The sequence below is a fragment of the Ranitomeya imitator genome, chromosome 8, assembly GCF_032444005.1.
Source record: "Ranitomeya imitator isolate aRanImi1 chromosome 8, aRanImi1.pri, whole genome shotgun sequence".
NCBI lineage: Eukaryota > Metazoa > Chordata > Amphibia > Anura > Dendrobatidae > Ranitomeya > Ranitomeya imitator.
In genome coordinates this window covers 165,575,615-165,600,554 of record NC_091289.1, presented here as the reverse complement: position 1 = coordinate 165,600,554, position 24,940 = coordinate 165,575,615, and the positions used below count along the sequence as shown (strand labels likewise).

The 24,940-nt window shown below is 44.1% G+C and overlaps 1 protein-coding gene across 8 annotated transcripts in view; it reads right to left on the bottom strand.

The window, feature by feature from the left end:
* The window catches only part of SMG7 (SMG7 nonsense mediated mRNA decay factor), a 51,730-nt gene that overhangs the window by 1,759 nt on the left and 25,031 nt on the right, over positions 1-24,940 (bottom strand). Inside the window, exons 7-22 of one of the 8 annotated variants that reach the window (XM_069737749.1) lie at positions 24,047-24,197; positions 23,788-23,923; positions 16,209-16,371; positions 15,227-15,383; positions 14,953-15,023; positions 12,429-12,489; positions 10,210-10,329; positions 9,533-9,965; positions 9,327-9,450; positions 8,834-9,222; positions 7,762-8,154; positions 6,027-6,176; positions 2,973-3,053; positions 2,716-2,869; positions 2,113-2,283; positions 1,865-2,016 (exon numbers count right to left, since the gene is read on the bottom strand). In XM_069737749.1, the coding sequence (XP_069593850.1) occupies positions 1,865-2,016; positions 2,113-2,283; positions 2,716-2,869; positions 2,973-3,053; positions 6,027-6,176; positions 7,762-8,154; positions 8,834-9,222; positions 9,327-9,450; positions 9,533-9,965; positions 10,210-10,329; positions 12,429-12,489; positions 14,953-15,023; positions 15,227-15,383; positions 16,209-16,371; positions 23,788-23,923; positions 24,047-24,197 (2,906 nt within the window). The remainder of the gene's footprint in view (positions 1-1,864; positions 2,017-2,112; positions 2,284-2,715; positions 2,870-2,972; positions 3,054-6,026; positions 6,177-7,761; positions 8,155-8,833; positions 9,223-9,326; positions 9,451-9,532; positions 9,966-10,209; positions 10,330-12,428; positions 12,490-14,952; positions 15,024-15,226; positions 15,384-16,208; positions 16,372-23,787; positions 23,924-24,046; positions 24,198-24,940) is intronic. The other 7 variants (XM_069737750.1, XM_069737752.1, XM_069737751.1 and 4 more) reach the window with 7 other exon arrangements.

The following is a 24,940-nucleotide window of genomic DNA, read 5'->3' as shown; positions in this document are numbered from 1 at the left end:
TTGACTTACGCCCCTTTCTTTATGTATGTGATGCCCTTTAGAGCATGGCCATAGCGAACTGGAAGGCCATAGTGAAGTGGAAGGCCATAGGAAGAGGGATTTCTATTTTGCTCAGTTTTTTTCACGTGGAAAACGCCTGACAAAGCGCTGCCGAAACGTCAAAAGAAGTGACAGGCTCATCCTTCAGGCAACAACCTCAGAAGCCGCCAGCTCTCTAAACTGCACGGCGCAGAGTAATAAACACCAGCGACAGAGCGACTGGAAAACCGCCAGTGAAGCAGATTCGGGAAAACGACCACCGGTGTTCTCCTGAAGTAGCTTGGCATGGGGAAACCTCATCACCTGTTCTGGCATCTAAAAGACACTTTAGGCACAAAGCCTCAAAAGGTTTTTTTTCGGTTTCGGAAACCCCCTGAACCTCTCTTGCAGATTATTTACAAAAAACAAACGAACTGTATTCACCCTCCCCAGGTCCAGCAATGGGTCTTTGCCCCTGCTCCAAATGTCTTATTGTCTGGAGCGCTGATAATCTGTGAGCTTGAGCCATCATCTAGGGCAGAACCGCTGAACTCAATTATAGTCTGCAGCACCGTATGTTTGGTGTCAGCGCTGCAGACAATCATACACGAGGAGCAGCGGCAGACACTCAGTGCTGAATCCCGGGAGGGAGAGCAAAGCATGTTCTTTTGTTTTGGCTTGTCTGTAGCTAGGGTATAGAGGCAAATGTGCAATATTTTTTTCACTTGCAAAACATCCAATAGGTTGTTGGAAGATTTGTGATTTATCACTCGTTTCCCCTTTCCGTAGTTCCTAAACTAGCAAAGATCATACAGATTAATATGTTAAAGCTCTGGCCTTTGATAGCTACAGAGTGGTATGCTATAGGTAACATTTCCAGGAATTGAAGCCCTATAAAAATGGACTGATATTAGAGACAATAATAATTTCCTATAACCATGAAGAGTGCATTTCTTACATACAGATGAGAGAAGCATCGAGCTTCTCCAGGGCGAAAAAAAAAAAAATCTGTACCCAATCATCATATCAGAGCGGCTTATAACATACAGTAACCAGTGTATGGAATGTAAGTTACCGTATATAATATACCATGGGGTCCGCCATGCCCGTGTGCAGATTTCTGGTCCTACTGTGCCCTCTAGTGGTAATAATGCTAAAGTACAAGGGTTCATGTGTGATAACCTGAAAGCCTCTTCTATTGCGGAAGCACTGCTTTGATTATTGCAGAGTTGACCCCAACCTCTTTCTAAACAGTGGTCTAAGAAGGGTCCCAACATTATCACAGCTCCTTATAGCCATGAAGTATTTTCCGGATCCTCGTAAATTAATCTATGCAATAAATGGGCAGAATAATTTTTGCAAGAGAGTGAACAAGAGCAAATAAAGCTGTACGTGTAACAGAGGATTTTGAGCAAATGACCTTTAAAAGGGGTATTCCAATCTCCAAGATGCTATCCCAACATGTGACAGTTGTTATAATATTAGCAAATACCTCCAATTAGAAATGTAGTATAGTTCTTCTGATAAGCCATGTTGCTTACCCCATGGGCATAGCATTGCATGTAGTAGCTTAGATATCCTAGGTTACGACCACTGACTCATTAGATCAGTGGCCGTAACCATGGATACCAAAACTACTGTAATGCCCTGCAGATTGGTTAAGCTGCATAGCGAATCAGAAGAACTATACTTCATTTCTAATTGGAGGTATTTGCTAATATTATTACACCTACTACATATTGGGATAGTATCTTGGAGAAGGGAAGACTCCTTTAAAACGTTGTTATTTTACTTTCATATGGGCAAAAAAGAATTTAGATTAAGTATATCCGACGTGGAGACAAACCTTCAGGCTCTCCATTAGGGCAGCAGAAGAGTCCTCTCTCGCGTTGCCTTGAGCTGCCCAAGCGTTCGCACTGCTGGAATTATTTATCTGGCGCCAGCTGTTCTCGGGTGACGGTGTCACAGACAGGTAGTCCAGACCGAAGCCGCCCATTGCTTTTCAGGAAGAAACAGGAAAAACGACATGTCAGGATAAGTTATCATAACGAAATTAATCAACAATTAAGACAAAATAAAAAGTATTAAGAATACCTGGCTTGTCAGTCTTCCATCGGTCAGCCCCTCGCCGGTCACGGTTGTCTGGGGTTCCTATAGGCCCAAAGTTGGAGAAAGGCTGGGCCGTGTGGTTGTGGGTGGGTGGGGAGCTCGGTAAGCTGCTCGGGTTTGATGAATGAGGCGACTGACTCGCTGGTGTAGAATGATCTGAAAGACAAAGGTAAAACGGATGAACTTCCAGTAATGTTGTGAGCAGCCCAGTGGTTTGCCCCGTTACTTTGTAGTACTTGGGTATGAATCATATCCCACCAAGGAGATGAGCCAAGGAACAGTGATGAAAATGTCTGTAAAGTGCTGCAGAATACACTAGGGCTATATAAGAAAGTGTAATAAATACATAACGGGTGAAGATGTGCACTGCCAAGATTTAAAGGGAACCTGTCAAACATTGGCTCCTCCAAAACCCATTTCTATGACTGTTTAGCCCTTCCAGTCAGTCCCTTTAAGCCCCCAAGGCACTGCTCCAGCAGCACAAAGCCACGTTGTGAAGTTGTCTGGAAGTGCATTGGGGAGTGACGGTGCAGTATCCTGAAAATCCCATTAAAATGGTCCAATACTGATCCAAATATTGCCCCTTACCTGAGCTTGCTGGAAGAGATGGAGACCAAGGTTTACCCTCAAACAGAGAATACAGGGAGGTCTCCTGCTGTCCGATGGGAGGGCACACTTCATTCTTGGTGCACGGCGACTTGCTGTACACGTCATTAAAGACGCTGTTATTAGGGAACCTTTCCTGTAAGGAACAGAACGAAGCGTTAGAGACCAGAGAGTGAAGAAACGTAAAAAACTCAAGCCCTGTCTCCTCTACGTAAGCCGCTCTCCATACCCTCCCTTACCTGGCTCAGTGAGAATCCAGTGAGTGAGAGGAAAGAGGGGGGCTGGGATATCAGCTCAGATGGCTTTTCCAGAAGAGACTTCTCCAAAAGAAAGAGAGACAATTTACTCCCAGATGAATCTCCCAGGTCAAGGTGCAATCTGCTACCAACATGTAACTTTGGAGGCAGGGAACAGGCACTTAAAGGGGGACTTGTCACTTTCTGTAAATATGTAATTTTTTTACCTGGTGTTCTCCTGAATCTGGCGATGTTTGTTATTAGTCCATGCACCTCTGCGTTCTGGAGATATGGGCATTTCTTCCCTGTATGTAAATCTAGCCTTTTTAGTAAATGGGTGTGGCATAAATGAAGAGTTCAGGACCACACCCACTTAGTGTACGGTGGGCAGAAAGGGCCATATCTCAGGAAAGCAAAGGTGCAAAAACAAAAAATAAACATCTCCAGATTCAAGAGAACAGCAGCATTTGAGGCAGACAAAAAAAATACATATTTATTGAAAGCGACAGGTCCTCCAAATATAAACACACTCAACTATATGCAGCTACGTCTATATAATAGAAGGATTGTCCAGGCATTCTCTGCGGCCCCATCCTAATCAGCAAGACCTGTGAACAACATTTACTACCCAGCATTGGATCTCCATACCCAATGTCATAAGGTGGGAGAGAACACCCGCACATTCCCTTTATACTAGCATGTTTAGTTAATGGACGTGTTTCATATCTTACTTACGGTTTTTACTTCCATAATTTTGTCTGTGAATGACTGGTTTACTCACAACAACCCACAACTTGCTGATCGGTGGTGGCCCAATTGCTGGGACCTCCATCGATCTAGAGTAAGGAGCACTCAAATGCCCCATGGGAATGGAGTAGTGGCCAGGCATGAAAACAGACACTCCGCTCATTGTCTAAGGGACTGCCGGAGATTGAGTACAGAGTTTGGCAGTCCTGTAGAAAATGCAGTGATTGTGTGTATGGTCTGGTCACCGCTGCCAGGACAGTGCCAAGATGCAACCGTCTAGGCTGAGAACCACTGGTGAATAAGCGCAGCCTCAGTGAGTAGTGGTGACTAGTGATGAGCGAATATACTCATTGCTCGGGTTTCCCGAGCATGCTCGCGGGTCCTCAGAGTATTTTTTAGTGCTCGCAGATTTAGTTTTTTTTTCGCCGCAGCTGAATAATTTACAGCTACTAGCCTGCTTGATTACATGTGGGGATTCCCTAGCAAACAGGCAACCCCCACATGTACTTAGCCTGGCTAGGGGATGAAAACAATTTCCGAGCACTAACAAATACTCAGAGGTCACCTGAGCGTGCTCGGGAAATCTCGATGAACGAGTATATTCGCTCATCACTATCTGTGACGTCATCGAGGTTTCTGCAAAGTCACAGAAGCTGTGTTCCCAGCCGGGACTCTGAACTACAGTGACTTTCGGTGAGATCAACGTTAGAACTGTGAGGAAGTCTCACAGTGCAGCGGCGAGTTCACTGGGAGAAATGAACTCCCAGTGAACAGCAGCTCATTACTCAGTGGTTTTCAGCCTGGACGGTCGCATCTTGGCCCCGTCCAGGTTACAAACGGTTTATCCACAGACATGGATTACAGCATGGGACAGGTGAGGGATTTGGCTGTTTTTAATTTGTTTTTGTTTTTTTGTTTTTTTTGCAGGGAGACCATGGCTTCAGTGGAATGGGCATTAGGCGAGTATAAAGGAACAAAAAGGTATCCAGCTCGAAACGCATCCGGTTGTTTCAGGCATTCTTCCTCCGGTAAATACCGGTATTTTCTGAAGTTGACAAAGACTTATGATTTTATCTCCGGACCTGGATACCTTTTGTTCCTTTGTGCTAGAATATAGCGTCAAGCACAGACGTCTTTCCCTGCTCGGACTTTCTTACGGACTGTGAGAAAACAAAGGGTGAACTGAATTTCCACTACTTTCTCATTAGGCGAGTAGAACGGTTTTTGTTATTGTTAAATAAAAAAAGGAAAAAAGTGTTTTTATTTCAAATAAAGGACTTTGTTTTGGCTGTAGGTTTATTTACAATACATAGGATTAGTAATGGGGGCGTCTTATAGATGCCTCTCCATTACTAATCTGTGGGCTTGATGTCACTGTACAATTCAAAGGTGACATCAACCCCACAAATATGAATTCCACTTGCCACCGCAACAGGGCAAGTGGGAAGAGCCTTGCAAAGCGCTAGAATTGGTGATTTACCGGCCTGAGTATACCGGCCCCCAACTGTCTGCATTAGCTTGTCCGATTGTCAAAAATGAGGATGGGGGGGGGGGAAGGGGTAGGGGGAATCTAACGTTGTTTTCTCCTAATTATTTAAATAATTTTAAAAACCAGCATGGGGACCCCTCTATTCTTGATAACTAGCCTTGCCGACAGCTCAGGGTTTTCAGTTTTGTCTTGCTGATTAAAAATACAGGTGAACCCGCACCATCATTTTAAAAAAAATTTTTAGAGCGCAGGCTGATGAACACTCCCACGCTTGCTCTCGCTGCTCTTAGCGGCCGCAGGCATGGGATGATGGGTATAGTAGTGATTTTACCACAGATCAGAATTGGTGGTTTTCGCGCTGTCATGAACTTGATAGCATGGCAAACACTGGATGCCCTGGCCCCCCATTCAAATGAATGGGGTCTGGGTTCAGGTACCCGAAACAAACAAGCAAAAATTATTATATATATATATATATATTTTTTATTTTTTTTTTAAAGATGGGACTAACCATGCAGAGCCCTTTCTCCAGTCTAAAGCGTGTTCCAGTGACCCATCCCCTTTTAGCTTGGACTTCTAGTAATACATTAGGGCAGCTGGTATCCACCCCCAATGTCACTACATGTCACTGGATTTACAGGATGGGCATGGCAAATAGAAGGACTCTATAAAAGCCAATCACTTCCATAAAGACACACATCAGAGCAAAGAGAGTATTAGTATTGCATAAAGAAGCACGAATGGGATAAAACGGTAGCATTAAGATACCAAGTCTGTAAAAGAGCAGAAGCTGGGAGAAGCGCAGCGCACAGAATACATACAAAGAGGCTTCGTCCAGGGAGCGTGGCCAGAGGGCCGAGCAGAGCTGGGTAAAGATCGGGAGGAGGGGAGAAAGCCAGCTCTTCCTCCTCCTCTAGAGCAGCCAGACTCTTTAACAGGTCCGGGGGAAGGAGAGGGGAACGCTTGGGTTCCTAGTAAGAGACAGGCAGAAACAAACAAGGGAGGAAGAGGAGGAAAGAGAAAGCAGAAAAATAAAAATGGAGACAGTACGAGAAAAGGTTATATAGAGTATATAGAATAGAACACAAAAAAGTACAATGCAAGACTCCGCATGCCGGGGGTTGCACTAAAATCGCAGCACGGGCAATTCCGCTAAGAGTTAGAAGCTGGACGCCCGCCTTGGTAACCCAGCGTGTCCCATAGAAAATTGAAGGAGGGGAGACTCTGAAATAGGCCTTGTAAATAAAACCAAAGAAAAAAACCCTAAACCTCACTTGGAAATGTACTTGCAAAATGGTAGAAGATTTGCAATTCAGACCTACTGTAAAGTCATGTTTTTTATTATATATATGCAATAATATATTATAGCATTTACGTCCCTTGTTTTTTTTCTGTGCAGCTTGTTTCTCACATCTGACCTACATGTACTTCATATGCAGGGTGCGGGCGGGCATGCAGAGCGGGTCCTAGGCTAGTGTCCTATCTAGTATTAACTGGTTCCTTGCTGCGCCCCCATCAGCCTGCCCAGCAATATGATTGAGGGGTGACAAGACATTCCTGGGGGCCTTTCATGGTTCTTGATAGACCTATGAAAACCAGCCACAGGACAGTCATGACAGGCTGTTGATGATGGTCCTGAGATCGCCATTTTTACTATCAAAGTATTGCATTATACATTAAAGGGAACCTGTCAGCAGGATTGTGCTCAGTAACCTACAGACACGGTCAGGTCAGCGCGGTTATACCGATTAAAATGATACCCGGTGATGAAATCCGTCTTGTGGTTGTTGTTTTATATTTATGGCAGTTTTCAGCTAATGAGATTCTCGTGCTTCGGGGCGGCCTGTGTGGGGTCTTCATGTGGTGCCCTGCATAGGTATTCACCAGTATGGCTTCTGACAGGTTACTGATCCCTCACTGACCTGACCGATAGTTTACATAATGAATATCAGGCGCTGGCGCTGCAGCATGATTGCATCTGTAATGTGTAATTATTTTCTTTGATGGTATCGATAAATTCATTTAAAAAAAAAAAAAGGACAAGCATATCATTAAGTCAAAACTGAAAATAAACATTAAACTACAACCACAAGACAGATTTCATCACTAGGTATCATTGTAATCAGTATAACGGCGCCGACCTGACACTGTCTGTAGGTTACTGAGCATAATCCTGCTGACAGGATCCCTTTTAATGTTAACTAAAAAATAAATACACTTAAAAATTAAAAAAATATCTGCCTTTTTCCCTCCACCACATTTGGAATTAATTTCCTTATTTTTCAGCCTATTATATGGTAATGGGAACAGCATCGTTCAAAACTACAACTCGTCCTGCTCAAGACAAGTCCTCGTATGTTGTGGCGATTTCTAAGCGGCTTGGTCCAATCTACTAGTATTACAGGGCTAACATTTTTCTACAATCCCCATTACATGTGTCATTGAAAAAGAGGGCGAGAATGAGAAATCTAGGAAAGCCATTCACTCAAAAGCAAAAAAAAAAAAAAGTGAGCCGTCTAGAAGGGAACACACATCACATTGTAAAGAAAATCCTACCTCAAATGGCAACCTTGCCAATGAATCCTGCCCTGATCGATAGCCGGCCGGTTGGCGCTTGCCCCTTTGGTTATTAATGGACTGCTGTGCCAACAGCGGTCGGTTGTCATTTAGATTGTAGGACGCTTGTTCCCCCCAGTAGAAGTCGGACATCTTCATCTCAGAAGTGTTCTGGTTGTAGGCATCTATTGGGAAAGACTTCATCTTCTTCTCCAGGGGCTGCTGCTGCATAACCGGATGCTGTAAGCACTGCTCCAGCATGCTCAGAGGCTCAGTGGGGAGGCGACCATCCATGAAATAGTTTGGCTTCATGGGATGCAACAGCTTTCCAAGCGAGTTTGAGACTTGAGGAGAGTTCCACAGCTGCTTGGATACATCTGCGTTCTGCTGGTACTGTGAAAACAAGACATTGGCCACAAAAGTGGAACTCAATGACAGGTCTGATTTTAAAAATGGAACTTACCGGTATGCCATTTTCTTAAGTCTACTGAATCACAAAAGAATGAGCGGAGAGGTAACAGTGGTAAAAGGGACCTTTCCATCTCCAAGTATTGACATATCGCTAGATGGAGCCATAACTTTATAATTGGTGGAGGTTCGATCGCTGAGAATTAAGGGGGTCTTTCCTTGCACAGCGTTCTGCAGAGGAACTGTAGCAAAGCTTTAAGTGAATGGAGCGGTGCTGCAGTTTTCTGCATGGTAGGTGTTCAGGGAAAGACAAAAATGGCTGCAGATCAGATTTATCCAAGAGGCCATAATAAAAGAGGAGCATCTGACAGGTGGAGTGCATCTGTGTGCCTCACCACAAATCTTACTCCAGTCAGGTGCTAGATTTCTGGAACGCTATAGTTTATAGTTCCTAATGAATTAGATAAGGTGTGTAAATGCCAAAAGTAGTAAAATGTTTGCAAACATTCCAAAGATTTTTTACTCCAGAATTCTGCAGTAAAAGCTTATATGATCCTTACTGCTCCCTTGCAGCTGTGGAAAAGTAAAAAACATTTTCTGGAGAATAGTAGGGATCGGTAAAGACTGTTTTGAAACATGAAATAAAAACACATAAGAATTATACCTGCTGAAGGGAAGGGTGATGTTGTGGGTGCTTTCCAAGTGACTGTATAGGCTTAGTGGGCGACTGCTGCTGCGCCATTACTTGCATCTGCAGTTGGGCCGATGTCGGTGTGCTTGGTTGAGTCGGAGAACTGGACGGAGCCTGCGGCTGTGACTGGCCAGGCAGCTGGTTACCAAGAGCTCCTCCTTGGCTAGGTGTCCCTGGGCCAGAAGGCCGCTGCTGACTGTAAGGAATGTGGGACTGTTTCCCTTGAGGCCCTTGATTCCCGGCAGCAGAATGAGATGAAGCTTGCAGAAAAGATCCCGGGACATTGACTCCAGGAGGAAAGGTAAATCCAGAGCTCATGGAGAATGCCACAGGTGGGATGACATAGGTCGGAGGGGGAAATCCTGCGGAGGAGAAGCATAGTCTGACGTAAAGCTTTAAATGACAAACAGCAATGCCAACACCACAAGAAAGAAGCCATTAATGACATTTTATTTTTCATAAATACCTGGTCGGCTAGGCAAGGGTGGGAAGGCTCCAGGATGGTGAATCGGTATGAACTGGGTGTTGTTGCTTGGACTGGATGTTGGTGTCACTGGTGTTTTTCTTGACTCAGACACTGGCGTTTTCACCTACAATAGGGGACAGAAAAAGTCAAAGATCTCCCCCTAAAAAATGATGAGAAATACACTGAGAAATCGTACTAATATATACCTGCACAGCGATGCTCTGCTTAGTCGGTTCTTGCATCTTGTCGGTGCCGATCTTCTTGGGTTCAGTCTTCCGTTTGCCGTTAATATCCTTCTTGTTAGCAGCTGAATTAATCACCTTATTAAAGTCTCTCTGCTCTTTACAAGCATTGGCCGTTCTTGTGTAACTCCGAGCTGGCACCTCGCGGTTTACCTCCTGGGGTTTAATGTTCTCTTTGAAAGTAACCACAGGCTTTTCAGAGGATTCACCGTTGGGACTGCGTCCAGTGGAAAGTACAGATTTCAACCCAGGACTTCCATCGGTTTTCTGAGTGTCCGCTTGTCTCATCTCTTGAGGCGAGGGAAAGTCTTCAACATCATCTGCATCTTCAATCATAACTTCAGGAATATCCGTGGAGAAGGAGACCTCACCTTGCACAGTACGGTACTGCATCAGCCTGTCAACATATTAAAAATAGAAAAAATATATATAATAGATTTGCTGTCATCCAGTCATTTACGGAAACTCTCCATAGAAATAAAAGGTAGTGAACTGAATTGTTTCCACCATCCATTCATCGTCCAACCTCACACACAAATGTATACAAAAATATTATAAATTTATTCCTCACTTATCATGGTATTTCTGACTATGTTGCAATGAACAAATACAATTTAGGATAAAAAAACAAACAAACATACCTGGGCTGGTTTTCAGAAATCCACTTCCCCAGAGAGACGAGACGAATGGGTCGCAGTCTGCGGTGCTGTGTCTCCCGGTCTCCAATAATGGCTTGGTGGCCTCTAGAGAAGTCAAGGTTTCTGAAATTAGGAATTAAGAATCGGAGATCTTTTGTTTATTTTAACAGTGACAAAATCTCAGAAACTGGAGATCAGATGCAGCACCTGACCTGAGCAATGCTGAGCAAACAGCTTTAGGCTGCCGTCACACTAGCAGCATTTGGTCAGCATTTTACATCAGTATTTGTAAGCCAAAACCAGGAGTGGGTGATAAATACAGAAGTGGTGCATATGTTTCTATTATACTTTTCCTCTAATTGTTCCACTCCTGGTTTTGGCTACAAATACTGATGTAAAATACTGACCAAATACTGATAGTGTGACAGCAGCCTTACACACATACATTTGATTATTATGCAAGTTGATAGTAGATATGCAATCGACGAGCTCTACCCTCGCCTACTGTATTCTCACCCATCCCTTGTAGATTGTGAGCCCTCGCGGGCAGGGTCCTCTCTCCTCCTGCACCAGTTGTGACTTGTATTGTTCAAGATTATTGTACCTGTTTTTATTATGTATACCCCTCCTCACATGTAAAGCGCCATGGAATAAATGGCGCTATAAAAATAAATAATAATAATAATAATCTGTCATCATCAGAACCTAAGTTAATCTGGAAAAAAGAAGTCCCTAAAACTTGCATTGTTGTTTCCTTTGTAAGTTAATTTAACCCCTTCAGGACCTTGGGATTTTTCATTTTTCCGTGTTCGCTTTTCACTCCCCTCCTTCCCAGAGCCATAACTTTTTTATTTTTCCGTCAATTTGGCCATGTGAGGGCTTATTTTTTGCGGGACGAGTTGTACTTTTGAACGACATCATAGGTTTTAGCATGTCGTGTACTAGAAAACGGGAAAAAAATTCCAAGTGCGGTGAAATTGCAAAAAAAATGCAGTACCACACTTGTTTTTTGTTTGGCTTTTTTGCTAGGTTCACTAAATGCTAAAACTGACCTGACATTATGATTCTCCAGGTCAGTACGAGTTCATAGACACCATTTTTCATGATCTGGGGTCGGCTGAGGGCTTATTTTTTGCATGCAGAGATGACGTTTTTAATGATAGCATTTTGGTGCAGATACATTCTTTTGATCGCGCGTTATTGCATTTTAAAGCAATGTCGCGGCGACCAAAAAAACGTAATTCTGGCGTTTCTATTTTTTTTTCTCGCTACGCCGTTTAGCGATCAGGTTAATGCTTTTTTTTTTAATTGATAGATCGGGCGATTCTGAACGCGGCGATACCAAATTTCATTTTTTTTTAATTGATTTATTTTGATTGGGGCGAAAGGGGGGTGATTTAAACTTTTATATTTTTTTCACTTTTTTTTTTTACTTTTGCCATGCTTCAATAGCCTTCATGGGAGGCTAGAAACAGGCACAGCACGATCGGCTCTGCTACATAGCAGCGATCTGCTGTTCGCTGCTATGTAGCAGAAAATCAGGTGTGCTGTGAGCGCCGACCACAGGGTGGCGCTCACAGCTACCGGCGATCAGTAACCATAGAGGTCTCAAGGACCTCTATGGTTACAATGTACAAGCATCGCTGACCCCCGATCATGTGACGGGGGTCGGCGATGCTGTCATTTCCGGCCGCCTGGCCGGATGCGGTAGTTAAATGCCGCTGTCTGCGTTTGACAGCGGCATTTAACTAGTCAATAGGCGCGGGCAGATCGTGATTCTGCCCACGCCTATTACGGGCACATGTCAGCTGTTCAAAACAGCCGACATGTCCCAGCTTTGATGCGGGCTCACCACCGGAGCCCGCATCAAAGCGGGGCTTCTGACCTTGGACGTACTATCCCGTCCGAGATCAGAAAGGGGTTAAAGGGGCTTCAGCACTAAAACTAACTAAAATCATTGTATAAACTTTTTTCCATTAAAATTTTCCCATTAAAAGTGGGGAGCAGGAAACTATCAGAGCACCTGCAGGATTGTCCTTACAAGCTGCTGCACGGAAACGCCAAAGCCAACCCTACAGAACTTGAAGGAGCCTGCTTATTTGGGTAGTAGCTCATCGAGACTAAACTGCGGCCGCTCTGATGCCTTCATGCTATCATGTACAGTTATCAGAGGGTTTGGCTGAAGGCTACTAAGGAGTCTTCCTCAGAAGAAAAACACTTGCCTGAACGCTGGTCGAAGAGCCAGAAACCCTTGCAGCTCAAACTCCTCTGGAAGTGGTAACACTAGGTGAAAGGAATAAAAAAAATAAAAGTGTAAAATAGATAGTTGATTTTTGATAAGCAACTTACGTTTATCTGTTTACTCATCTACCTTACCTCAAAAAACAAACAAAAAACAACACTAAATTGCACCCATAAAAAATATCTAGAATGTTCAAACTGTGACCATGTGCCGCCCCCTCTCTGGCAGCTGGTCTGGTGGTAGTGCACATAAAGGTCTCTCCAATATGGAAGGGGGGCGGAAAAAAAGACTCCTAGGGGCACGTCCTTTGCCCTAAAACACAGCCTGAACATATTAGGGCTACTGCTAATCAAATAATGTGGGGCAAAAATACATCAGATTCCACTCACTTCTGCATTGAGAGGTGAGCAGGGCCGGTGGCACCATGCCTATAGTTATCTACTAGCTCATGTATGTGACTGGCAGGTATTGTGCACCGGTCTTAAGATACCGTCACACAACGATATCGTTGCTTTTTGTGACGTAGCAACGATATCGTTACCGAAATCGTTATGCGTGACAGCGACCAACGATCAGGCCCCTGCTGGGAGATCGTTGGTCGCTGGGGAATGGTCAGGACTTTATTTTGGTCGCTGGATCTCCCGCTGACATCGCTGAATCGGCGTGTGTGACGCCGATTCAGCGATGTCTTCACTGGTAACCAGGGTAAATATCGGGTTACTAAGCGCAGGGCCGCGCTTAGTAACCCGATGTTTACCCTGGTTACCCGGGGACTTCGGCATTGTTTGTCGCTGGAGAGCTGTCTGTGTGACAGCTCTCCAGCGACGCTGCAGCGATCGGCATCGTTGTCTATATCGCTGCAGCGTCGCTTAATGTGACGGTACCTTTATTCATCAGAAATGAAAGGTGGATGATACTTGTAGCTTGCACACGTGTCGGCAGATATCTGTACATGTAATGTCACCAGTCCCACTCCCCTCCCGATACATACGGGCGCAGTGTCGGCAGATATCTGTACATGTAATGTCACCAGTCCCGCTCGCCTCCCGATACATACGGGCGCAGTGTCGGCAGATATCAGTACATGTAATGTCACCAGTCCCGCTCGCCTCCCGATACATACGGGCGCAGTGTCGGCAGATATCTGTACATGTAATGTCACCAGTCCCGCTCGCCTCCCGATGCATACGTGAGCAGTGTCGGCAGATATCTATACATGTAATGTCACCAGTCCCGCTCGCCTCCCGATACATACGGGCGCAGTGTCGGCAGATATCTGTACATGTAATGTCACCAGTCCCGCTCGCCTCCCGATGCATACGTGAGCAGTGTCGGCAGATATCTATACATGTAATGTCACCAGTCCCGCTCCCTTCCCGATACATACGTGGGCAGTGTCGGCAGATATCTGTACATGTAATGTCACCAGTCCCGCTCCCCTCCCGATACATACGTGGGCAGTGTCGGCAGATATCTGTACATGTAATGTCACCAGTCCTGCTCCCCTCCCGATACATACGTGGGCAGTGTCGGCAGATATCTGTACATGTAATGTCACCAGTCCCGCTCGCCTCCCGATGCATACGTGAGCAGTGTCGGCAGATATCTGTACATGTAATGTCACCAGTCCTGCTCCCCTCCCGATACATACGTGGGCAGTGTCGGCAGATATCTGTACATGTAATGTCACCAGTCCTGCTCCCCTCCCGATACATACGTGGGCAGTGTCGGCAGATATCTGTACATGTAATGTCACCAGTCCCGCTCGCCTCCCGATGCATACGTGAGCAGTGTCGGCAGATATCTGTACATGTAATGTCACCAGTCCTGCTCCCCTCCCGATACATACGTGGGCAGTGTCGGCAGATATCTGTACATGTAATGTCACCAGTCCCGCTCCCCTCCTGATGCATACGTGAGCAGTGTCGGCAGATATCTGTACATGCAATGTCACCAGTCCCGCTCACCTCCCGATGCATACGTGAGCAGTGTCGGCAGATATCTGTACATGTAATGTCACCAGTCCCGCTCGCCTCCCGATGCATACGTGAGCAGTGTCGGCAGATATCTGTACATGTAATGTCACCAGTCCTGCTCCCCTCCCGATACATACGTGGGCAGTGTCGGCAGATATCTGTACATGTAATGTCACCAGTCCCGCTCCCCTCCTGATGCATACGTGAGCAGTGTCGGCAGATATCTGTACATGCAATGTCACCAGTCCCGCTCGCCTCCCGATGCATACGTGAGCAGTGTCGGCAGATATCTGTACATGTAATGTCACCAGTCCTGCTCGCCCCCTGATGCATACGGGCACAGTGTTGGCAGATATCTGTATATGTAATGTCACCAGTCCCGCTCCCCTTGTGATGCATACGTGAGCAGTATTGGCAGATATCTATACATGTAATGTCACCAGTCCTGCTCGCCTCCTGATGCATACGTGAGCAGAGGCCCATTGCCCTTTTTAAACTCCAAAATTGTACAAGCTCATAGTTACTTACAATTGGCACTGATCAGGTCTTCCTCTAATACATGGAAACTGTTTAACAGAGAAATCAGCCATGGCCAAACACTGTAGACAGAGGAACAAAAGTGACCCCATATTACACAATATTGTAAGACTCTGGGTACAAATGACAAATGCATCAAGTGCCAGTGCAGAAACAAGCGACACTAGTCCAGGTATTCACATGTTGAGTATCTGTGCAGAAGAACCAACTATAGACATTAGGCTAAATACATTTCTTTTGATAAATGTCTCGTGGCGCCACTTACAATTGTCTTTCCTCCACAGACGTCTCCTGAAATACAGTGGGACGCAGCTTTATCCAGTCCAGAGACACCTTGATAGCAGGAAGCGGATCGGCACAGGGCGTCTCATCACAGTGATGGGTCTTTGAGGGACTTCTGCACAGAGTGCCAAGGAACGACACTGCACAAAGAAAAAATAGCAAACAGTCAGGGTATACGATGTAAACGCTACACCTTTTGCCACAAGAATAAAATATATTGCTACACTATTTAAAGGGTGTTCATCTGACAAGGCTTTATCACTGTAGAATATTAAAAGGGTTGCTCGGTCCAAGATCAATAAGTCTGTAGCACTGTGCAACTGCAGACTTATGAATCCCCTCCTAGCGCGCGCACTGGGCACTATGGGGATTCGCTGGTTTCGGACCCAGGACCGGAGGAATGTAGGAGTTATGCGTTCTCCTGGCCAGTGGGCGCAGCTTCGCTCTTCATATACTTGTATGATGAGAGGCCAGGCCCTCTAGTCTGACATGCCCACAGGTCGACCACGGTGCCGCCATACAAGTGTACGGGGCGAGGCCATGCCCAGTGGCTGGGAGTATGTATAACTCATACATACCCACCGATGACGGGTTGGAAGTTGGCAAATCCCCACAGTGCACAGTGTGTGCGCTGAGGAGGAATTTATAAGTCTGTAGTCACACACACTGACTGTAGACTTATTGATTTGGAGTGGTCAACCCCATGTCCACACCTAGCACTCTTGTGTGGTTCAAAGTCACACCGCATCTGCGGTCTCAGAAACCATATTTTAGTAAGCGGTGTGACTACATTTCCCCACCAACACCATGGTGAAAAATAGCAAAACCAGATTGGGCACAATGCAGTAGTTAACAATAGACATGTCTGGATCTCCAAGACAATGAGGGGAATTGTTGAAGCCACTTGTGACCTTCCAGTGGCCGGTCTACCGTCTGACTGCAAACTATACAAAAACAAGTCTTACTGAAGAGAGCCAGCAGCTGGGACCAGCACAGATCCTCGTCTTGGCTGAAGCTCTGCTGCTCGGCCTCCGTACCGAAACTCCGCAGGTGGTGCAGCTGGAACAGGTTGATGACTGTGATATGAACCAACTGCTGGGAATTGAAGGATTTCTGGAATACCATATTCTATAAGTAAGAGAAAATAAAAAATTAAAAAAAATAAATAAAAAAAAAATCAAGCAGCTGTGCAAGGTTAGAAAATAAAGGTCCATTTACACCAGGAAAGTATAGTGAATTAGCTGAAGAGCCTGGTGTTGCCTGGGCATAGTAAATGTCTGTGGTTAGTTATAGCACCTCACTTCTCTTATTTTCCCATCACGCCTCTCATTTTCCCCCCTCACATCTCTCATTTTCTCCCTCACTCCTCTCATTCCCCCTAACACTTGTCATTTCGACCTCACATCTGTCATTTTCCGATCACTCCTCTCATTTTGCACTCACACCTTTTCATTTTCACCTCACACCCCTCATTTTCACCTCAGTATATACATGTTTGTCATCTCCCTTATATATAGTATACACCTGCTGTATGTCATCTCCTCCTGTATATACCTATGTGTCATCTCCTCCTGTATATACCTATGTGTCATCTCCTCCTGTATATAGTCTATACCTGTATGTCATCTCTTCTGTATATACTATATACCTGTAGGTCATCTCCACTGTATATAGTATATACCTGCTGTATGTCATCTCCTCCTCTATATACCTATGTGTCATCTCCTCTTTTATATAGTATATACCTGTGTGTCATCTCCCCTGTATATAGTATATATGTGTGCCATCTCCTCCTGTGTATAGTATATATATATGTGTGTGTGTGTGTGTGTGTGTGTGTGTGTGTGTGTGTGTGTGTGTGTGTCATCTCCTCCTGTATATAGCATATACCTGTGTGTCATCTCCCCTGTATATAGTATATACCTGTAGGTCATCTCCTCCTGTATGAGACCGCTTTCACGCGTTATTTGCTCAGTATTTTTACCTCAGTATTTGTAAGCTAAATTGGCAGCCTGATAAATCCCCAGCCAACAGGAAGCCCTCCCCCCGGCAGTATATATTAGCTCACACATACACATAATAGACAGGTCATGTGACTGACAGCTGCCGGATTTCCTATATGGTACATTTGTTGCTCTTGTAGTTTGTCTGCTTATTAATCAGATTTTTATTTTTGTAGGATAATACCAGACGTGTGTGTTTTAGGGCGAGTTTCATGTGTCAAGTTGTGTGTGTGTTGAGCTGCGTGTGGCGACATGCGTGTAGCGACTTTTTGTGTTGAGTTGCATGTGACAGGTTAGTGTAGCAAGTTATGTGCAGCAAGTTTTGCGCATGGCGAGTTTTATGTGTGGTGCGTTTGGAGTATTGCAAGTTTTGTGTGAGGCAACTTTTGCATGTGTTGCAACTTTTGTGCATGTGGCAATTTTTCCGCATGTGCAAGTTTTGCGTGTGGCGAGTTTTCCATGAGGTGAGTTTTGCACGTGTGGCGAGATTTGCGTGAGCCTAGTTTTGCATGTGGCGAGTTTTGAGCGGCGACTTTTGTGTTTCGACTTTTATGTGGCGAGGTTGGTGTATGTGTGGTGAAATATGTGTTGAGGGTGATATGTGTTCAAGCACGTGGTAGTCTGTGGCGCCTTTTGTGTGTGTGTTCATATCCCAGTGTGTGGTGAGTATCCCATGTCGGGGCCCCACCTTAGCAACTGTACGGTATATACTCTTTGGCGCCATCGCTCTCATTCTTTAAGTCCCCCTTGTTCGCATCTGGTAGCTGTCAATTTGCCTCCAACACTTTTCCTTTCACTATTTCCCCATTATGTAGATAGGGGCAAAATTGTTTGGTGAATTGGAATGTCTGGGGTTAAAATTTCGCCTCACAACATAGCCTATGACGCTCTCGGGGTCCAGACGTGTGACTGTGCAAAATTTTGTGGCTGTAGCTGCGATGGTGCAGATGCCAATCCCGGACATACACACATACACACACACACACATTCAGCTTTATATATTAGACTAGCTGAAGAGCCCGGCGTTGCCTGGGCATAGTAAATATCTGTGGTTAGTTACAGCACCCATCATTTTCTCCCTTACACCTCTCATTTTCCCCCTCACTCCTCTTATTTTTCCCCTCACTGTTCTCATTCCCCCCCTAACACTTGTGATTTCGACCTCACATCTGTCATTTTCCGATCACTCCACTATTTTCCCTCACTCCTCTCATTTTGCACTCACACCTTTTCATTTTCACCTCAGTATATAAATGTTTGTCATCTCCCTTATATATAGTATACACCTGTATGTCTTCTCTTGTATATAGTATATACCTGTATGTCATCTCCCCTGTAAATAGTATATACCTGCTGTATGTCATCTCCTCCTGTATACAGTATATACCTGTATGTCATCTCCCCTGAAAATAGTATATACCTGCTGTATGTCATGTCCTCCTGTATATTGTATATAACCATGTGTCATCTACTCCTGTATATATTATATACCTGTATGTCATCTCTTCTGTATATACTATATACCTGTATGTCATCTCATCCTATATATAGTATATACCTGTATGTCATCTCCTGTATATAGTATATACCTGTATGTCATCTCCCCTGTATATAGTATATACCTGCTGTATGTCATCTCCTCCTCTATATACCTATGTGTCATCTCCTCTTTTATATAGTATATACCTGTATGTCATCTCCTCCTGTATATACTATATATATGTGTGTCATCTCCTCCTGTATATAGTATGTACCTGTAAGTCATCTCCTCCTGTGTATAGTATATACCTGTGTGTCATCTCCTCCAGTATATATTATATACCTGTATGTCATCTCCTCCTGTATATAGTATATACCTGTATGTCATCTCCTCCTGTATATAGTATATACCTGTATGTCATCTTCTCCTGTATATAGTATATACCTGTGTGTCATGTCCTCCTGTATATAGTATATACCTGTGTGTCATGTCCTCCTGTATATAGTATATACCTGTGTGTCATGTCCTCCTGTATATAGTATATACCTGTATGTCATGTCCTCCTGTATATAGTATATACCTGTATGTCATCTCCTCCTGTATATAGTATATACCTGTGTGTCATCTCCACTGTATATAGTATATACCTGTGTGTCATCGCCCCTGTATATAGTACGTACCTGTATGTCATCTCCCCTGTATATAGTATATACCAGGTTGTCATCTCCTCCTGTATATAGTATATACCTGTATGTCATCTTCTCCTGTATATAGTATATACCTGTGTGTCATGTCCTCCTGTATATAGTATGTACCTGTAAGTCATCTCCTCCTGTGTATAGTATATACCTGTGTGTCATCTCCTCCAGTATATATTATATACCTGTGTATCATCTGCTCCTGTATATAGTATATACCTGTGTGTCATCTCCTCCAGTATATATTATATACCTGTATGTCATCTCCTCCTGTATATAGTATATACCTGTATGTCATCTCCTCCTGTATATAGTATATACCTGTATGTCATCTTCTCCTGTATATAGTATATACCTGTGTGTCATGTCCTCCTGTATATAGTATATACCTGTGTGTCATGTCCTCCTGTATATAGTATATACCTGTGTGTCATGTCCTCCTGTATATAGTATATACCTGTATGTCATGTCCTCCTGTATATAGTATATACCTGTATGTCATCTCCTCCTGTATATAGTATATACCTGTGTGTCATCTCCACTGTATATAGTATATACCTGTGTGTCATCGCCCCTGTATATAGTACGTACCTGTATGTCATCTCCCCTGTATATAGTATATACCAGGTTGTCATCTCCTCCTGTATATAGTATATACCTGTATGTCGTATATACCTGTATGTCATCTTCTCCTGTATATAGTATATACCTGTGTGTCATGTCCTCCTGTATATAGTATATACCTGTGTGTCATCTCCCCTGTATATAGTATATATGTGTGTGTCATCTCCTCCTGTATATAGTATATACCTGTGTCATCTCTTCCTGTATATAGTATATACCTGTATGTCATCTCCTCCTGTATATAGTATATACGTGTGTCATCTCCTCTTCCTGTATATAGTATATACCTGTGTGTCATCTGCTCCTGTATATAGTATATACCGGTGTGTCATCTGCTGCTGTATATAGTATATACCTGTGTGTCATCTCCTCTTGTGTATAGTATATACCTGTGTGTCATCTCTCCTGTGTATAGTATATACCTTTGTGTCATCTCCTCCTGTATATAGTATATACCTGTGTGTCATCTCTCCTGTATATAGTATATACCTTTGTGTCATCTCCTCCTGTATTAGACCGCGTTCACACATTATTTGGTCAGTATTTTTACCTCAGTATTTGTAAGCTAAATTGGCAGCCTGATAAATCCCCAGCCAACAGGAAGCCCTCCCCCCTGGCAGAATATATTAGCTCACACATACACATAATAGACAGATCATGTGACTGACAGTTGCCGTATTTCCTATATGGTACATTTGTTGCTCTTGTAGTTTGTCTGCTTATTAATCAGATTTTTATTTTTGAAGGATAATACCAGACTTGTGTGTGTTTTAGGGCGAGTTTCATGTGTTAAGTTGTGTGTTGAGTTGCGTGTGGCGACATGCATGTAGGGACTTTTGTGAGATGAGTTTTGTGTGGCAACATGCGTGTAGCAACTTTTAATGTGTCGAGTTGCATGTGACAGGTTAGTGTAGCAAGTTGTGTGCAGCAAGTTTTGCGCATGGCGAGTTTTGCGCGTGGCGAGTTTGTGTGGTGCGTTTTGAGTATGTGCAAGTTTTGTATGAGGCAACTTTTGCATGTGTTGCAACTTTTGTGCATGTGGCAATTTTTCCACGTGTGCACGTTTTGCGTGTGGCGAGTTTTGCACGTGTGGCGAGTTTTGCGTGAGCCTAGTTTTGCATGTGGCAAGTTTTGCGCGTGGCGAGTTTTGAGCGGCGACTTTTGTGTTTCGACTTTTATGTGTATGTGTGGTGAAATATGTGCTGAGGGTGGTATATGTGTTCAAGCATGTGGCAGTTTGTGGCGCCTTTTGTGTGTGTGTTCATATCCCCGTGTGTGGTGAGTATCCCATGTCGGGGCCCCACCTTAGCAACTGTACGGTATATACTCTTTTGCGCCATCGCTCTCACTCTTTAAGTCCCCCTTGTTCACATCTGGCAGCTGTCAATTTGCCTCCAACACTTTTCCTTTCACTTTTTCCCCCATTATGTAGATAGGGGCAAAATTGTTTGGTGAATTGGAACGCGCGGGGTTAAAATTTCACCTCACAACATAGCCTATGACGCTCTCGGGGTCCAGACGTGTGACTGTGCAAAATTTGGTGGCTGTAGCTGCGACGGTGCAGATGCCAATCCCGGACATACACACACACACACACACATATTCAGCTTTATATATTAGATGATCTGTCCTTAGAAGGTAGGATGATCGTGAGACCAGCAGCCAATCACCCAACAAATTAGCATATTGTTCCTTTTTTGGGTGAAATGATAATTTTTGTGCAGCAGAAAAGAACACCACATTTTTCTCGACAGCGTATCATCCTGTGTAAACAAGGACTGTGCTGCCGAAACAAACGACAGCTTATATTCACTGAACGATCTAATAAAGATCATTACGCATCGTCTGTAAACGGGACATTAAACAGCAGCTGATCAATAGACATGTAGCAGATGGGTGGTCTTATTGTGCCGCCGATCGGTACGTCTGAACGGACCCCAAGAGAAGCAGTCCTGTTTTGAGGCGTGTGAATGATACCAGTGAGGATTCTGCAGCGTGTGAACCTGGCCTACTGTAGCAAACAGTAGAGGATATTTACCTGGAAACAAGTGTAGATCGGAATAATGCAAGGTTTGGTTTCCATTCTTGTATAAACACAAGTTGGCTTTTATTCTGTATATAATATTTTGCAGCTTTTTGTCTAAAACCTGCTGTATGATTCTCTATGCAAAAATTTGATAACCGCATGCACTGCGGATTACTGCAATGGTCACAGAACTTTCTCATACAGGAATTAAGGCTCTTTAGCATATAATCGGTCAGCGTGCACTACAGACTGCACAAAGACCCATTTTAGCCAGGGTGCTTGTGCACACAAGTGATATTCCAAATAAATAAAACAGTTCCGTATATTGATCCGCAGTGCGGTATAATGCTCCCCCAACATCCAATATATATCCATAGTGCGGTATAATGCTCCCCCAACATCCAATATATAGCCATAGTGCGGTATAATGCTCCCCCAACATCCAATATATGGCCATAGTGCGGTATAATGCTCCCCCAACATCCATTATATAGCCATAGTGCGGTATAATGCTCCCCCAACATCCAATATATAGCCATAGTGCGGTATAATGCTCCCCCAACATCCAATATATAGCCATAGTGCAGTATAATGTATGGCCAGATCAGTATATAACTTTACTTATCGCTGGGTAAAGATCACCCCCTATTTAGTAACATATCCAATCCATAGACCTACAGAACACAGCTAGACAACACACACCAGCTAGGTTGTTTCTTTCCCTGCGATGAGCAGAAGGAGGAGGCGGCAGGATGAGCTCAGCTGAATAGCCAGAGGCTGGAAGGAGGGGGGCGGGGGACCTGGGTGAGAGTCTGAGACATGCAGTGCGCATGCCCAGGAATCCTAGCCCCGCACTGTGCATAATGCATAACACAGTGCGGGGCAGGGAGTCCCGAGGTGGGTGGCCGCACTGCCAGCACAGGCGCAGTCTGCAAGCCTGGCTGTGACGTCAGACAGCCAGAGCTTACTGCGCCTGCCCCACAAGTATTTACACAGCGTGCAGGGGGCGGCGACCATCGCCCCAGAAGATGTGAGTGACGGCTGTTGGGCACTTCACAGAGGAGGCTTCAGACCCGCCTCCGTGGACAAAGACAGGTATTTCTGCAGAGTTTCAAAACGCTTTATTTTAATAATACCTGAACACAAAACTAAAAGAGCCACCTTGTTAGAATGCAGCATTACTGCTGCACAAGGTGGCTCTTTTAGTTTATAACGGCTGCAGGGGGGTGACAGTGGCCCTTTAAAAGTGGTGTTGTATTTTTTCTTCAGGAGCACATTGCTCCAGTACCTCCTGCTTGCCTATGGGCGGTGTGTTCCGGATGATTGACAGTTCGGACTAGTGGAACAGTTTTGTCATTAATCCAAATTTTGCATTATTCGATGCGGCTTACAGAAGCAGCTTTGCCTCTGCCGCACCGAAGGAGCAAAGGGGCATTGAGGCAGGTCGGGTCTAAAACAAAGCTTCGAAAAGCACACTAATTGCCTTGGAAAATCAGCCACAGCTGATAAGACTGCAGAGGTGATCGGTAACCTAGGCAACGAGCAGTAAACTATAGAATTAAAAATTCTATACGGTCAGAAAGGATTTTTAATAACCAGCAAAATCCAGTTAGTCGTTTTTACAAGCACTTTACAGTTTTACCAATTTAACATTGAGATATGCCCTTTTACCCCAACTGCACGGTTCCTCTTAACAGTCTTTACAGTACCCACCTTGAACTGCTCCTCCAATTGCTCTCGCAAATGGCTCAGTCTCTCCAAACTTTTTGCTAAATAAACATGTCCATGGAACTTGATGAAAGCTTTGATAAAATCCGAGACACTCCATCGTTTTTTAACCTCCTCGCGACTTAAAAAGAAATAAAAGGAAGCAAAATTAAGATGCACGTAAAAGAACAGGTGTGGGGGTGGAAGCAAAAGAACAGGTGTGGGGGTTTGGGAAACAAAACCATGTTATGGAGTTACCCTGTACCTCTCCAGTGCTTTGGAAAGAGCCTTCTGCAAGTTTGTGGAGGCCGCTGGGAAAGGAAATTTAACAGCGATGCTGCGGCAGTAGTAAAAAATAGTGGTCAAATGATCCCCCTTGGAAGAGGCAAGGATAGCCAGCTGATTATATGGCTGACCTATGAGAAAAGAAAAAATATTACTAGAAGGTCTTCTAGGAATTAGTTTTTAAAGGGGATAATCCATAGCATATGACAGATACCAGAAAGATGCCTCTGCCACCTGTGGACCCATCTCCCTATTCACAGATCTCCACCTTCTCCATATACTTCAATGGAGAAGTAGGAGAGCAAGTCGCAGCGCTTACCAGGACTCCCATAGATTTTAGCTATGGGACTCCAAATTTGATCGGGTGTGTTAATGACTGCTTTCTGGACATCTGTCAGGTCAGCAGTCTTCCCCATGATTGTGGAGCCTACAGAAACAGACTAAAGGACCTTTTTAAATGCTTAGGAAACCTTTGCAGGTGTTTTTTTGTTAATTATTCTAATTTACTGAGATAATGATTTGGGTTTTCATTGGCTGTAAGCCATAATCATCAACATTAAAACACTTGAAATAGATCACTGTGTGTAATGATATGCATAATATAGGAGTTTCACTTTTTGTATTGAAGAACTGAAATAAATTAACTTTTTGATTTTGATGATATTCTAATTTTGTGAAAAGCACCTGTAACTTGTTTACTTGCATGTTCACCAGTTTCCCCTTCTACAGGCTCTTATATTCACCTGTACTATTGATTTATACAAAGTTCGTTGAAAAATACAGTTTTTACTTTCTGTTTCCATTGAAAACAAGTAAAACAAAACTTGGAAACTCCCTTAAAGTTTTAAGACCAAGGAAAAAAAATTATATGAAA